Below are 15,062 nucleotides of genomic sequence, written 5' to 3'. Positions count from 1 at the left end.
ATTTTGAGCACCCCCAAAAAGTTGTACAAATTCTGCTTTTCTGTATATCCTCCGACTTAATATCGTGGTGACATTAGGTCGGAAGAATGAAAGATTAAATAAAAAAAAAAAGTGCCGGCGGTCAGGTTTGGGAAACGAACGTTCAGTTAACCAGCGTCCGTTTTCCGAACCCATGGCTGTGCGCCGATTAGGAAAAGGACCGCCGAGGACGGCAGACTTCTCCCAGGCATGCAGTTGACCCTAACACCTCCTTGACAGTGCGACCCCTAATTTAAATATTGCATGCCGGCCCCAGGAGAGGTGCCTGGGGGGGGGGGGGGGGGTGTTAGGAAAGCGAGCACTGAACCCTCAGCGCCCGCCTCCAGCACGTTCTTTGCATTGGCCCCATAGTGAGATTCATCACAGGTGTGGCTGGGTGGAAGGTATATAGTAGGAGGTATGGCTAGCACTGCTTAGGTAAAGCTGAGTCAGTGATGACACATGTGCCAAGTATGCTGTGGATGAAGAGTTGCTCCTCACCTTCGTTGTCTACACGGCTGCAGGATGTAAGCTGCAATGAGCTGCAGAGCCTCCCCGCCCAGCTGGGAAAGTTGGAGTCCCTAAGGCACCTGAACCTTCGGAGAAATCAGCTAATGGCCTTGCCTGAAGGTTAGTGTGCTCTGAAACGTTTCCCCCCCATCCCATTGTGCTGAATAATTACTAGCGCGCCATAAACTTTCCTTCTGCTGCTTAAGAAGTAGCTAATGTACATACGATTTAACCTAGCCTGATGCCAGCCCTCCAGATGCTGCTTGATTAACTGTCGGAGGAGGCTGAATAAACTCCAGCACTATTTTTATGCCTGCAGGGCTGGGGAGAAGAGGAGCTGGGTGGCAGTGATAACCTGTTTTGGTGATATCCCCAAGTAGTGCTGGGAATCCCTCCTGTTTTCAAGAGAGCTGGCACAGATATGCTCCTCTTGTTGCAGACTAAAAGCCTCATCAATCAGCTGCCAGAACTACAGCACAACAATGAGGCTGACAAGCCTCCCTGAGTGGGACAGTAACCGAGGTAACAGCAAAGCCCCAGGCAGTGCCATTAATGGCTGGCTTGCTCTTGCCAGCTGGCGCTCATCAGGGATCCTCTGATCACCTCCATTAAAGCAATTCGAGACCACAGTCCATCTCTGGGGTTAATCATACAGAAGGTTTTAAGTGATGAAGTCCATTACAGTGAAATGTTACAGAGGAGCTGCTCCATGCGGATATATGGGAAGATGAGGCTCCTGCGTCAGCAGTGTCTGTGTAACAGATTTATAGCAAGAGGATTGTTACACAATGCTGCTAATGAGATTCCTCTTCTTTACCATATGACTATTCCAGGGACAGGTCACACTGATTGCCTCCCTCACCACAGGCATAATTGCTGAACATCCAGGATTTGACGCATGTCCTGGGCAGCCCGGTACTCATTGGCCTTTTGTTTGATGTTGCAGAGCTCTCAGAGTTGCCATTAGTCCATTTGGATGTGTCCTGTAACCGAATAACGAAGATTCCCGTCTGTTACCGGCACCTGCGGCACCTGCAGTTTGTGCTCCTAGAAAACAATCCCCTACAGTCCCCCCCTGCACAGGTAACCGAAATCCATCGGGGAGCATACACTGATAGCAAAGGTTGTTGGGGCTGGCAGCTGAAATGACAATACTAATAGTCTTAGACTATTAACTTATTGACCTGTTTCGGCTTTTGCTTTGAAAACGAGCAGTTCGCTCATACCCGGTTACATGACCACATTTGGTGCTGAGCGGAATGCATTCTGGAACTTCCTTGTAAAGACTTTATTGAGCACATGTGGGACTTTTCGTGCTTTCCAGCCCAGTCAGATGTGCTTTGCAGGTTTCATGGCCACGTCAGCTTTGTTTTGACCATTCAGCTAAGCTTTTCCATTTGTGTGCTACCTTTCTGAAAAAATGACCCAAAATGATTTATGATGTAATAAACATAGAATACAGCAAAAATACAATCTTCATATAAAACCCCTCTCGAATTCCAAGCCACCACTCTCACTGGGGGATATACCAGTTACTTCCCTTATGGTCTAAGAACAGCATTTCAAATAGTCTTCAACTCAAAAAATCAGATATAAAGAGCATAAAATACCGTCTCCCAAAACGCAGATTATAAATATATATAAACTGTCCAACCTCCCAAAAATTGAAGTATAGTCAATATATTAAAATGCTCGCCCACAACACCCAATATAACCCAGCAAATGCCATCCAGACATTGCAGTCATGGTGGAACAAGGGATTGGGCTGAAACGCACACACAAACCCCTCTGGCTCCAGAGATACAGTGATAATGGGGAGGAGGAGGGATTGGCAGACCTGCTGATGGGCATCTGCCTTGGGAAAGATGGCAGAGGTAGCTGTACAAGGGTATCCCCCCACAGGACAGGCTCTGTACCTACCTTGCTAGTAAATTTGAGTCTAGATTGAAGAAACTGGCCTCAAAAGTCTTGCTGAACAAATCAACATCTTTAGGCCCGAGATTCTGTTTCACTCTCCTCACTCGTCTGAACAGGGGAAACCCCAAGTCTTGAGCAAAGGCTTCAACACGAAGCAGCTGCCTTGACGCTTGGCATGCCTGGAGGTTAGTTTGTTAAAGGAAGTTTTAAATGATGGAAGGTTTGGATACTTAATGTATAGATCTGGGGTGCTCAAACTGGTCCTATGGGGGCCTCCCTCCAGTCAGTTGGGTTTTCAGGATGTCCACAATGAATATGCATGAGAAATATTTGCGTACACAGATCTCATGCATGTTCATTAGGGATATCCTGAAAAACCTGACTGGCTAGGGGTGCCCTTAGGACTGGTTTGAGCACCCCTGGTATAGGTCATACCCTTGTGATTTAAGCCCATTTGAAGAATAGATTGACGGGTAATGTATACCTATGCACTGCGCAGTACACATTCACCTTGGAATGTTTCACATTCTCTGGCACAGATTCTAAGACTGACATAATGTATATAATATAATTTATTCATGGTAAATATGTATAAATTTATATTTTCAAAGTTCAATTTTCAATTCCCCATACTGTATGATTTGCAAATAGTGCTTTCTAACTACCCAGTTTTCTCCCTTTTCTTACCTAAAGTGAAGTGTCTTGTAACATAGCCATGAGTCCCTATCACCTCTGCATGTCTCCTGGTCTTAGGCCCACCTGAGCATGGTTTGGTCTGTCTCCTTCGGGTCACATCTGCGGTTAGGCTGCTTACATCTACTTTGGGTTGAGCTGGCTGGCTGGTGGTGTGCCCAAGTTGTGGTCATCTGCCTTGCATTGTCTGGATACGTTGGGCTGCATGTTTTGCTCGGATATGTCGGGGCTGAGCGTTTTCCTAAGTTATGGATTCTGGCCTCACACTTTTATGGTACTGATTATGCAGTCAAGGAGCAGAATTGCATTTCTTTCATCTCATTGGTTGAATCTGAGCATTAAATCTATAGCCCTTAAATGTCAGGGCATCTGAGTTATTGGGTCAAAAGAGACTCAAATGGTTTATCCCATGCTGTTTGCCTTCTCCCTTGTGATCGGGGTTGGGGGAGGGGTGGAAGAAGCTTCGGAATGTGAGGCCTCCCCTCATTGGTTTGTTTCTTCTCTTAAAATACATATGATGCTTTATATAAATCTCTTCTTTCTCTCTACTCCTTCAGGCTTGTCTACTCTGTAGATCTTAGTATCATCTGCAAATAGACAAACTTTACCTTCTATCCCTTGCACAGTGTTGCTCACAAAAAGATTGAACAGGACCGGTCCAAACACCAATCCCTGTGGCACTCCACTCAACACTGTTCTCTCTTCAGAGTAGATTATATATAGCATTACACGCTGTCTCCCACTAGTCAACCAGTTTGTAATCCATGCCCAAGCTTCTCATTTTATTCACAAGCTTCTTATGTGGGACTGTTTCAAAAGCTTTACTGAAATCCAAGTAGATGACATTGAGTGCTCTTCCTCAACCCAATTCTCTAGTCACCTCGTCAAAAAGAATCAATCAGATTTGTCTGACAGGACCTTTCCCTGGTGAATCCATGCTGCCTCGGGTCATTCACTATCCTTTCCTTCAGTAAAGTCTCCATTAATTTTCCCGCCGCCGAGGTGAGGCTCACCGGCCTGTAGTTTCCAGCCTCCTCTCTGCTCCAACTCTTGTAAAGCAGGGCCACCCCCATTCTTCTCCAATCCTGTGGCATCAATCCCGTTTCCAGGGATCTATTGAACAGGGTCCTTCAGTGCGCCCCAAGACCGCTGTGCAGATGCTTCTAACAATCTGAGAACAGTCCCTAAATTCTGCCCCCGCAGGGACCCCTCTAAATCGTAAATTGGCTCTTTGGGATCTGCTATCCTTGATGTGATCCCTTAGTTTTTTATTAGCAAAGGTAAGATTAATGCATTTTCCGCCACTGTGTGATATCTGAGGCCTGTTCTTCTAGCCTCGTTTCAGCCTCTTCCACTTGCCACCCCAGTTCAAGTAGGCCGCTGGGCAACGCTGCCACAGTTTCAACAGTCTCTTGCCTTATGCCCACCATACCATTCCGCAGCTCTTTGACCCAAGTTTGGAATTGTGCCCAGGTCACTGCTTCCCCTCTGATTCTTTGTCTGATCTTGGCCTACCTAAAGTAGTGCCGATTCCACCTCTGCCCCCATCATCAAGGCCTGCCATGCTTGCTGCTGCCATCCCTGCAAAGACAAAATGCTTTAGATCAACTTTTTTCCTTCTGAAAAGCCATCAATACTTATTCAGCAAAGTCCAAAAACACACTATTGATATCCCCGTTCTTACTTTGTATTGAGGGCTAGGTCTGTTTTTAGACTAGGGCTGGGAGCTGCAGACTTAGGCGGCCATCCCATCCGATGACATCACTTCCTGCAAGCCATCTTTCTCGGAGCAAATGGAGTCTAAATATCAGGATAGTGTGACATTTTTGCCTTTTAAAGTTAATCCTTCAATCAGAAATGTTGTCTCTCTCTTCTAATTTTGAAAACAATTTCTTTATATTGTAGATGCTTGTTTTTTTCTTTGCTTCTTGTGAAGCACTTATGCACTATGGGTACAGTTTTCAAACTGCCTGCCTAGTAGCAAAATTCACAAGTACAAACCTTTTGTATCACATTTTCAAAGGGATGGTACACAAGAAATGTTCTCTCTGGAAATTGCCACAGGTACAAAATACCAGTGGACATTGTACCTACTTTTAATTTGTGAGTTAAATTTCTGTGGAACATAATGCACATAGATTTGAAAGTAGTCTCTCTAATACATTAACCTTATACTACTTGAATGTATGTAAGGGCTCCTCCCATAAATTATTTATATGTTGTCTAGTTCATCATATTATATTATGTTATCTGTTATATGTACGGGCACTGCCCAATGGTTTTTTGTTCACTGTGAACCGATACGATGTGAAAAAATGAAATGTTAAATAAATAAATAAAATATAAATAAATCTGCTTTGAAGTGGCTAAAAGGGGGAATATAAATTACATCCATTCATAAAAAAAAAAATGAAGTTTTCAAACCTAGAAATACAAAGAGCAAAGACAAAACACACCAGACGTGCATGTGTTGTTTTCTAATCCTGCCTGGAACATGCTCCTGGCAGTGCCTTCCCTAGATATGGCTGATAGTGCATGCTTTGTGACATGGTGAGTATTTTAAGCTTCTTGGAGGGCATTTTTCCAAAGCGGCATTCTACCCACATCGGTTCCTTTTGAAAATTGCCCTCTATGTGCTTAGACCTGCTATGGGACTCCTGCTCTCTACGATATGGCTAGATCTTACAAAGCAGGCATGCATTAAGTCTGGATGAAAAGCAGCACTACTACCCAGTTTTTTTTCCTCTTTCCTTTTAGATTTGTTTGAAGGGTAAAATACACATCTTCAAATACCTGAACATTGAAGCATGTAGGAAGGCCATACCTGACCTGACTGAGTTTACCAGAGTCGCCAGACCCACAGGGTTTGAAACTTGGTAAGAAAATATGTATTGGATGTGGACCTGACTTTTGCGTAGCCAGGGGAACAGTTCTCAAGGGAGGGGCTGAGCAGATCCTGCTCTTGTCACATTTATATGTGAATTTGTAGCTTTGATGGGAGGTGAATTAGTCAGATCGTTTGATCTTTATTCTCCTCTTTGGAAACTCTCCTGCAGTCTAGACAAAGAGCATCCACGTATGGAGTGGCTTCACCTGTTTTTAAAGTGCTATAATTTTAATTTACTCTCCCCATCAAGCTGGCCAGGAGAATATCTGTTTAAGTTCAAACTTTATGCTCAGTGTCAGAAGTCTGTGTGAATGAGCCAAAACCTGGGTTTCCTTCCTGGCTCACTCATTTTTGTCTGCTCTCAGATATACAGCCTGACATGCAAGTCTTCTCTCTTCCAGCCTCACAGAAGAGTTTTTCCCAGTCCGGCAGTATGGGGGACTGGACTCCGGCTTCAACAGTGTTGACAGTGGCAGCAAGCGCTGGTCTGGTAACGAGGTAAGAAAAGCTCCTCCAGTTATACAGGAAAGAGGAGTCTGGTCTTGTAGGGGAGGATTCCTGAGGGGACAGATGGATTGGTAGTAGGAGAATCCGTGAGGCATGCTGGATGAGAAGGATTCCAGAGGCCTTGTTAAGAGGGGAGTATACCTTATGAGAGAAACCTTGCCAGTGCAGAGTTTTGATGAGAACCAAATGCAAGGGAGGATGGGGAGACACTTTTCCTGAGTAGGTGAATTGCAGTTCAGTAGTTCTGGTACAGTGGAATATGTATGCACATAGTGGTGAAGGAAACCTGTGAGGATTTCTAGTAACTTTTGGTGCAACATTTCTGCAGTGGACATTCTGCGCAGTTACAACTGTAAACTGAAGGCATGAGGCCACCTGCACAAAACGGCAGTTACAACTCGAAATACCTTGCGGGGCAGATTGGATGGACTGTTCTTTGTCTTTAGCTGCCATCATTTACTATGTTACTCTGTCTCTCATGCTCTCAGTCCACAGACGAATTCTCCGATCTCTCCTTTCGGATAGCAGAGTTGGCCAAGGACCCCAAGCAGCTGAAGGAGAAGCAGAATGGAACAGGTGCGTGTTTGGTACAGGGTGGTCATTATTTTATTTATTTATTTATTTAACAGTTTTATATACCGAAGTTCTGTTAACAAAGTTACTAATCACTTCGGTTTACATTACAACAATAGATTGACAGTATTTAGAATAATGTCTTACAATGAACAATTACTTACAACTCTTGATGGGTTGCTATGTTAGCCACTTCACGAGGGGGGGGGGGGTACCAGAATTACCCAGCAGTATGCAAATACAGATAGAGACCGTCCCTGATCCATGGAACTTAGTCTAGTCAAGAGAGAAGACCTGCTTCTCCAAGGACAAGCAGGATGGAAGTCCTCACATGGATGACATCATCAGAGGGAGCCCGGCACGGAACTTTGATCTCAAAGATTCTAGAACTTTCAAACATGCCCTACTGAGCATGTGCAGCTGTAATCATCCTGCCCCCTAGGCAGAGTCGTGTGGTTAAAGCCGTGTCTCTTGTGGTATTATTTATTTATTTAAAAACTCTTATATACCACTTGATACAATGAAGGTAAGTCAAAGTGGTTTACAATATTAAAAATATATAATAAATTACAGCATAACTACAAAAAATCACAAGCTATACAGAATAAAATATAGTAAAAAATAAAGTAAAAGAGGTAAGGGAAAAGCAAGCTTGAAAAATAAGTATTCAGCTTTGCTCTCCTCAGTTTTTGTAAGTGACATTTTCTAGCGCTGCAGCTGTTTTGTTTTTTTTTTTTTTTTTCTTTCCTTTACCTTACAGTAGAGAGGGGACAAGTTTTTTCCAGTATCAGGAGGCTCCATTTCCCTTTGCTTTCCTGTCCCTTCAGGAAGGGGGGATTCGACTGAGTTCCAGGGCAACTCTTATGGGCTCCCCTCTGGATGGCTGGCTGTCCACCCCTGCAAGAGGTGTCCCTCAATCTCCGTTTCCCAGAGAAGGCATGCTGCTGCTTCTGACTCACGATCGCTCTCGATTCCTCGTGGGATCAGAGAGCCGGTTGAGTGGTAGCAACGTTCTTAGGTCGCTGTAATGCACAGCAGGTCTATTTTACAAGGGAACCTTTCCAGACTAGCTCCCCGGTGAAGACTAGGGGTTTCTCCCGTCAGGAGAATGGACGTTTTTTGGTAAGAAACACTATTGCCAGTCATTCTTGCCTGTGGAACCCTACCTCAGTGAGAGGGAAAATACTATTTATGTAAGCAAATTTGCTTTGTTCCCATTTTGGACCTGAAGTGGGTCAACCAGTTTCTTCATGTAACCCGCTTCAGGATGGAGACTTTGCAGATGGTGATTATGGTGGTGCAGAAAGGGGATTGTCTCATTTCGCTCAGTCTGACAAGGGGTATGGGTAGAAGAGTGGTTAAGAGTAGCAGTTATGATGGTTAGAGAATAGAAATGCCGAGAGAGCATGTGGAAGAAAGGACTAGGTCAAGGCAGTAGACATGCTGGTGAGTGGTTAAGGTCAAATGAGTTTTAGGCTTCATCAGCATGGAAGTTAGTCCCGAAGAGGAAGATGGTTAAGAAAGAAGGCAAACCATTATTGTATATCTGAGGATGGAGACTAGCATTAAGATGTCTGTTAGAGGGCCAAGTGTTAGCACACACTACTTCCAAGCGGGAAACCTGGCTTGAGCTCCTACCACTCGAGCTGGAGAGCTACAGCTTCAGGTATTGCTTTTATAATGATGCCTGATAATCAGCTCAAAAGCAGCTTTCTTTTATGGCTACAGGAGACTGCGGCAGTGTTTGTGTGCAGAGGAGAGGGAAACAGGAACATGCTTTGGAAGAGGGGTGTACAGAGAGACTTTGCAGAGAGAGGTCCCTGATGAGAGCTGAAAGGGGAGGAGGAATGTGGAGATAAGAGATTAAACTACAAGTTTTTGCTGGAAACTCTTTGCACTAGGAGACCTCAAATATAGTGCAGTGATACCTTTGTTTCTCCAGGGGATGGCGACCTGGAACAGATAGACTACATCGATGATAGCACTAATGGCGAGGAGGATGACGATGTGAAGTCAGACTGCGGCCTGCAGATGACAGTATTCTCGGAGGTGAGAGATGTATCTCTGTGTATCAGTGGATCTCCTGTGTTAAGCACTCACCTGTTTTACTTTCATTCCTGCAGACAAGAGGGAGCATCTGCCTCGCTCCCCTCTGTGGAATGTACTGATTACCTGTAACGCATCCTGCCTTGAGACAGCAGGGGCTGTGTGAAAAGGGCCGAGCATTTGTATTTCTTGGGACATCTAGCAGGCAACAACACTGAAGCTGCTTTAGTTGACATTGAAAAAGCTTTAACCTTCATTGTAGGAGAAAAGTAAAACAGAGAGAACTTCACCCCAGAAAACGGATGTAGGAGAGAAGTCTGTGAGCAGCAGGTAGGTAATTGGGGGGACAATACATTTACTAAACACCCATCTTACATAGTCTTGCTATCGCTCATGCTCTGTCGTATATATTTTTGACTGATCTCTAATGATACCACTTACTCGCACCTTAATTTGAAGGTACTCTAATCTGAAGATTTAATTTCTAATGCATTGTTCAGCACGAGTTCAGCTCTGCTTTCAGGATACTTTCTTTTGTTCTAAGCTCAGCAGATTTTCTACACGTTTCCTCAGGTCTGTGGTGTGCTTTGTTAAACATGGCTTGTTTTTCCCACTACACTTTCAACAACTGTGTTTTCAGGCCAGTCAGCATCACGGCAATCTCTGCTCGTGAGGAGCCGGGACCCGGGAGCGAGGAGAGACGGCGGCCAGAGACACTGCAGATCTGGCAAGAGCGGGAGCGGCAGCAGCAGGCACTGAGGGGCCAGGTGCTGGAGAAGAGGGAGAGGTGAGCTAGGGGAAGATCCCTAGCAATAGCAGTAAATGACTGTGGCAGGGGGAGGAGGCAGAGAGCTTTGGCATGGTGGCATACCATCACACAACATAAGCAGGTACTTCTAAAATACCATGCCATATGTCACTGCTCACACATTACTCTTTGGATACAGAGGGTGGAGGGAGGTGGTTTCCACTTGCTGTGCTTCAGAAGAGAGATTACAAAATACTTTAGCCATGTAGCACAGGACCTGTTAATGTAATCTGAATAGTACCATATATGGGGTGCCATGCAGGAAGGTGTTGGTGGCATTATTGACATGTCTGTGTGGAAGGGGGTGCCATGTGTTTTGTGTGTTGGCATACTTGTGACGCTTAAATCTGTTGCCTTTGCTCTTTTCCAGTTGGCTGAAATTAATGCCCAAGAGTACTCCAATTAATTCCCAATCACAAAACACCTCAACTAAGAAGTAAGCAACACAGCATGTGAGAATCTAGTTAAGACATGGGCAGAGGATTTTATGCTTCCTACCCAGCAGCAGGGCTGAGGCTAGATGGTCTTTCTTTACAAGAGTGATACCACTGAAGCCCCTAGATGTATATGATGTGGGGACAGATGTATGTAAGAGCTGTGCATTGTATGCAGTTGACTATGGCCAACCCTTCTAAGGCTGCTATGAGAGAATTCTGTGACATGCAATCTGGATGTTATGGGAGATTTTGTTTTCTCTAGCCTACAGAAAGCTAGCGATGCTCCACCATCCAATATGCACAGTAATTGAATGTAATGATTTGTCTCCCTCTAGTGGGCCACATGAGAACAGCAGCTCCTTGTTCCAAAAGCAGAAGAGCCAGGTAAGAGCTGTAGACAAGTTTAAAAAAAAAAAAAATATATATATATATTGTAGGGGAGATTCCCCGAAGAGAGCCAGATGGGAAGGATCCAGGAGAGAGGCTTCACAGGGGTTGGATCCCTGATGAGAATTGGATGGGAAAGGAATCGGGGGAGGGACCTCACAAGCGTCTCAGTTATATTGGGCATAACTTGGCCTTATGAAAAACAACTTTCAAATACACTTTCATATGTTGCCTATACATGTTACCTCCTATGAACTCCAGAAGGAGGCTCTTTGACACAATGCAATTATTAAGAGTATTAGGAGCAAAATCTAAGAGTGAGTTTTAATCCCAGCTTGCTCTGGTTTGGAATAAGGTTCATTCCTTTCAAGGTATGTGCAGGCTAACCCATCTGGAAATGCTACTCTCAAGAATACCTTTTGAGAGCCAGGTGGTGAGTCAGGAGAGAGACCCTACTCGGGAAGATCCCTGATGAGAACTGGATGAGAAGTTATAGGTAGAGGCCTCAGAGGGGGGTGGGGGTGAATAAGCTGAAAGTTCACGCAGTGTGCTGACTGTCCCTTCGTTTTACTGTAGAATTTGGACCCTCCAGTGAACAGCAGAAGTGCTGCCTCTACAGTCCCACCATCACATCAGACAGGTGCGTAAGAAAAGTCAAAAAGTTACAGCTGTATCTGAACTTTCAAAGCATGATATAGCGTGTGTAGTATGAGCTGTTTTTTGAACAATCCAAAATGTTTTTATCATTTTCCCTTTTTTTTTTTTTTAAACTTTATAACTGGTTCTCTAAATATGTCTGCATATGATCTACCTAGAGTCCAGTTGAATTTTTTTAGTTGCTATGAACTCTGCTACAGCTAAGATTCTTAAGCATTAGCTTAATTCTCTTAAGCTAATGCTTAAGAGAATTAAGAACCAAGCTTCATTCTTATTGTCTAAAAACAGAGAAACTCAGGGCTATCAAGCTAGTTTTGCTGTACTGCTTGCCCTTACATTGGAAGATATGAAAAGGAAAAGGGGACACCAAAAGCCCATTGGGTAGAGCTGAAATTCTTGCTGATTTCGGTCTTGTATTGTAGGCAGATTTCCTTAGCAGGAACATGTTAGATTCCAGAGAGTGGGAGCTCAGCTGAGCTCCCATTCAGAAGATAGTTGATCGGTGGAGACTTCCTTAAATAAATCTAATGGAAACGCACAAGAATGCCAGGGCTGTCAGGTTTTTCTGTCATTGAAAGGGGTACAGCTCCAGTGGCAAGAGTATTAACTGCTATATGTTTCCTCCCTGACCTCTGATAGGAAGGATCCTGAGGAGGATAGAAGTTCAGTGCTTGCTGATCATCCTAGCTGCTTTAGATTGTCCAAGAAAGATATTGGTACATGGATCTAGTAAACTACAGATCGGTTAATTTTTCTTTTCAGTTCCTTGGGGCTCAAGGTCTGTTAATCCAAGGACCAGTTCTTATGGACGATCCAGCTCCATTTAATCTTATGGCCTAGTCCTTGATAGGATGATCCGGCTCCATTTAGTCTTATGGCCTGGCCCTTGAGAGAGTGCAATTGTGCAGTGAAATCTACTCTATAGAAGGCCCATAAGAATTCCACATCGCTAGCTTTATGCGTGAGTCTGGTGTTTGTTTGAGACTTGCTGCAGAAAGTAGTCTATCACACTGGAAATTGGATATTTCTAACCTTAACCTTTCTTCAGAAGGATTTAGATAAAGGATTTGCCTTAAGTTCCCTGAAGGTTCAGGTATCTGCTATTTCCAGGTATAGAGGTAGAATCCAGGGGATATTCTTCACTTCCTATCCTGAATGTATCTAGATTTCTTCTTTGGAGAGTGATGTTTTTTTTTTTGTTTTTTTTTTATGACTGCTTTTCGGGCCCCTGGTCCCTCAGTGGGATTTAAACCTCAAACTCTGAGTTTAGTAGGGTCCGCTTTTGAGACTCTTAGGCATGCCTCTCTGCTGACTCTTTTTCTGGTATATTTCTAGCAGAGCAAATGGCCCTCAGAATTGCAAGCCCTATCTTGCAGAGACCTTCAGGCCTAATATTTGTCTCTGATTTGGTTTCTCTTTGGCCAGTTCCATATCGTTTACCTAAAGTTGTTTGTGTTGCATTTAAATGGGACAATTTCTTTTCTGGTGTGCTCTTGAAAAGTGCCATGTCAAAGAATCTCTCTCCGATTATTGGATGTTAATAGTGTCCTCTGGTATCCTCTATTGCTTTGACATAAAGATATTGGCTTTTGCCTGGGCTGCACCACTGTAAGTATTAGTGGTGATGTCACAGAAACCATGTCTTCTTTTTCCATCTGCTTGGTAGGGTGGAATAAACCTATGTATCTGGACTGGTCTAGCAGGATTCAAGGAAGAGAAATGAACTGGTAAGACTAAATGTCTCCTTTGTGACCAGATGCTGAAACCACAGAACTGTGGCACATTCAACAGATACCATATGTAGTTTAAGACTATCTATAAAGATTGTATGTGGAGATGAGCATGGTCTTTCTTCTTATGCCTGTAGATGCACTCCCTTCCCAGCATTCCTCAGCACCAATGCTTTCTCCCAAAGAAGGTGGCACAGTCCAGAAACCTAACAGCTTTCTGTTCCGCTCATCCTCCAGGAACAGTGTCAGGCCTAACTCTGGTGAGTGATTTCAGGAAGGAGTTTCAGTGCTACCTTTTTCTTCCCTTCTTTGCTGTTGCTTCTCACTCCAGACCTACATACTGCTGTGTGTACAATCTGTGTTGCTTCACCATCAGAAGCAAAATGAAACTTTGCTTTAAGGCTAGGACTCCAGAGGTGAAAACTGAATACCAGCTAATGTATGACATCAATTAATGATGGTCATACTTTAAAAAAAAAAAAAAGACTGGGAGGGACCTCAAGAGGTCATACCAAATCATAGAGAGGGCTGGGAGGACCCTTAGGGGGGGTCATCTAGAGTCAGAGCATTAACTAGCTGTTTTAGCACCCAGAGCAGGCAAGTGTATTTGCTTATTTTTCAAACACTCTGCCTGATCCTGGATGGCAGGAGGAGAGCAGTCCTCTTTCTGCCTTTTTCTTGCTGCTGCTTCATGCTTGCATTTGTCATTACTCCAAGAACATGTGGTTCACCTATTAGACAATTGGATGCTATCCTGCCCTCCAGTGGAACGTCAGGGTTTAGGCAGCAGTTCCCATGGCCATAACATGCCTTACTCTCTTCCTTTTTCTATGTCAAACTCTACACAGAGCAACCCGCTGAGTGTTGGGTCATTCTTCTTTTTTTCAGGCGTGTCTTAGTGATTTTTTTTTCTTTTCTTTCTAGTTTTTAGCTAGTCTTTTTTTGTCTATTAAATTGAATTTGAATTGTTCCTACATCAAACCCATATTTTCATAGCTCCCCACAGATCTTTGCATCAGTGCTCTGTTTTTCTTCCCAATCGTCTTTCTATCAAACGGTCATTTCTAGTTTTGATTTTTTTTCATCTATTGTTTTCTGGCATGGCTGAGAAGATCAGTTTCCAGGAGTTCCTGGTTTGCAGTCAGATGTGCCTCATAGACTTCCATTTCTCTCTGTTGCTAATATTTTGGATGAGGACATTGATGCTGCCCACTCCGGATTTCACTGAGGGCCTTCAGGTTTCCCATGGAGAGGTTTCAAGCCCATCTTGTGTGGAAGAAAAAGGCCAGTTCCACTGAATTAGCATAGATGCTGTCAAAGCAGAAGGTCTATAGAGCAGAACTGATCACCAGAAGCAGAGTTCCTGAAGGATGCCTTGACGCCTTTGGCACCAAAAGAGCTGTCCTGGCTCACGCCAACCTGAGGACTCTGAATGCTTGAGCACAGAACTGCATTTGAATACAGTGTTCAAAGGCAATTGAAGGAACAAGGGATAGGTTGCCAATTTTCAACTGTGAAAATTCTGAACACCTTGGAGATGCTGAGTAAAATTTTGCTGACCGTCTTAATCATCCATACATGACTATGTATTATTGCCACCCACCATTAGTAACATAGTAAATGATGGCAGATAAAGGCCAATTATTCGATAGCATCATTCAATCAATCTGTTACTGCGGTCTGGGATTTATCATTAATCCCAAATTAGGCACAATAGAAGAGAACCTCCTATAGAAATCTTGCATCTCACATTCTGCAAACAAATATAATGGATGCCGAGCAAAAGTATGTTTCCCCTTAATATTCACCATACAAGAGAGAATATTCAAATTTCAGCAGCATCTCTATAATGGCAATGCAAACTTCCTTCTCTAACAAGCACTCTGAAGTAA

The 15,062-nt window shown here is 43.8% G+C and overlaps 1 protein-coding gene across 3 annotated transcripts in view; it reads left to right on the top strand.

Moving 5' to 3' along the window:
* The window catches only part of LRCH4 (leucine rich repeats and calponin homology domain containing 4), a 103,130-nt gene that overhangs the window by 55,301 nt on the left and 32,767 nt on the right, over positions 1-15,062 (top strand). For all 3 annotated transcript variants that reach the window (XM_029580185.1, XM_029580183.1, XM_029580184.1), the window contains exons 4-15: positions 543-648; positions 1,475-1,611; positions 5,896-6,014; positions 6,427-6,523; positions 7,021-7,108; positions 9,048-9,154; positions 9,414-9,481; positions 9,792-9,938; positions 10,330-10,395; positions 10,732-10,780; positions 11,360-11,423; positions 13,308-13,430. In XM_029580185.1, coding sequence (XP_029436045.1) covers positions 543-648; positions 1,475-1,611; positions 5,896-6,014; positions 6,427-6,523; positions 7,021-7,108; positions 9,048-9,154; positions 9,414-9,481; positions 9,792-9,938; positions 10,330-10,395; positions 10,732-10,780; positions 11,360-11,423; positions 13,308-13,430 — 1,171 coding nt within the window. The remainder of the gene's footprint in view (positions 1-542; positions 649-1,474; positions 1,612-5,895; positions 6,015-6,426; positions 6,524-7,020; positions 7,109-9,047; positions 9,155-9,413; positions 9,482-9,791; positions 9,939-10,329; positions 10,396-10,731; positions 10,781-11,359; positions 11,424-13,307; positions 13,431-15,062) is intronic.

This window comes from Rhinatrema bivittatum, chromosome 16, assembly GCF_901001135.1.
Source record: "Rhinatrema bivittatum chromosome 16, aRhiBiv1.1, whole genome shotgun sequence".
Taxonomy (NCBI): domain Eukaryota; kingdom Metazoa; phylum Chordata; class Amphibia; order Gymnophiona; family Rhinatrematidae; genus Rhinatrema; species Rhinatrema bivittatum.
Note: the sequence above shows the minus strand (reverse complement) of the source record. Positions and strands in the feature narration are given on the sequence as shown.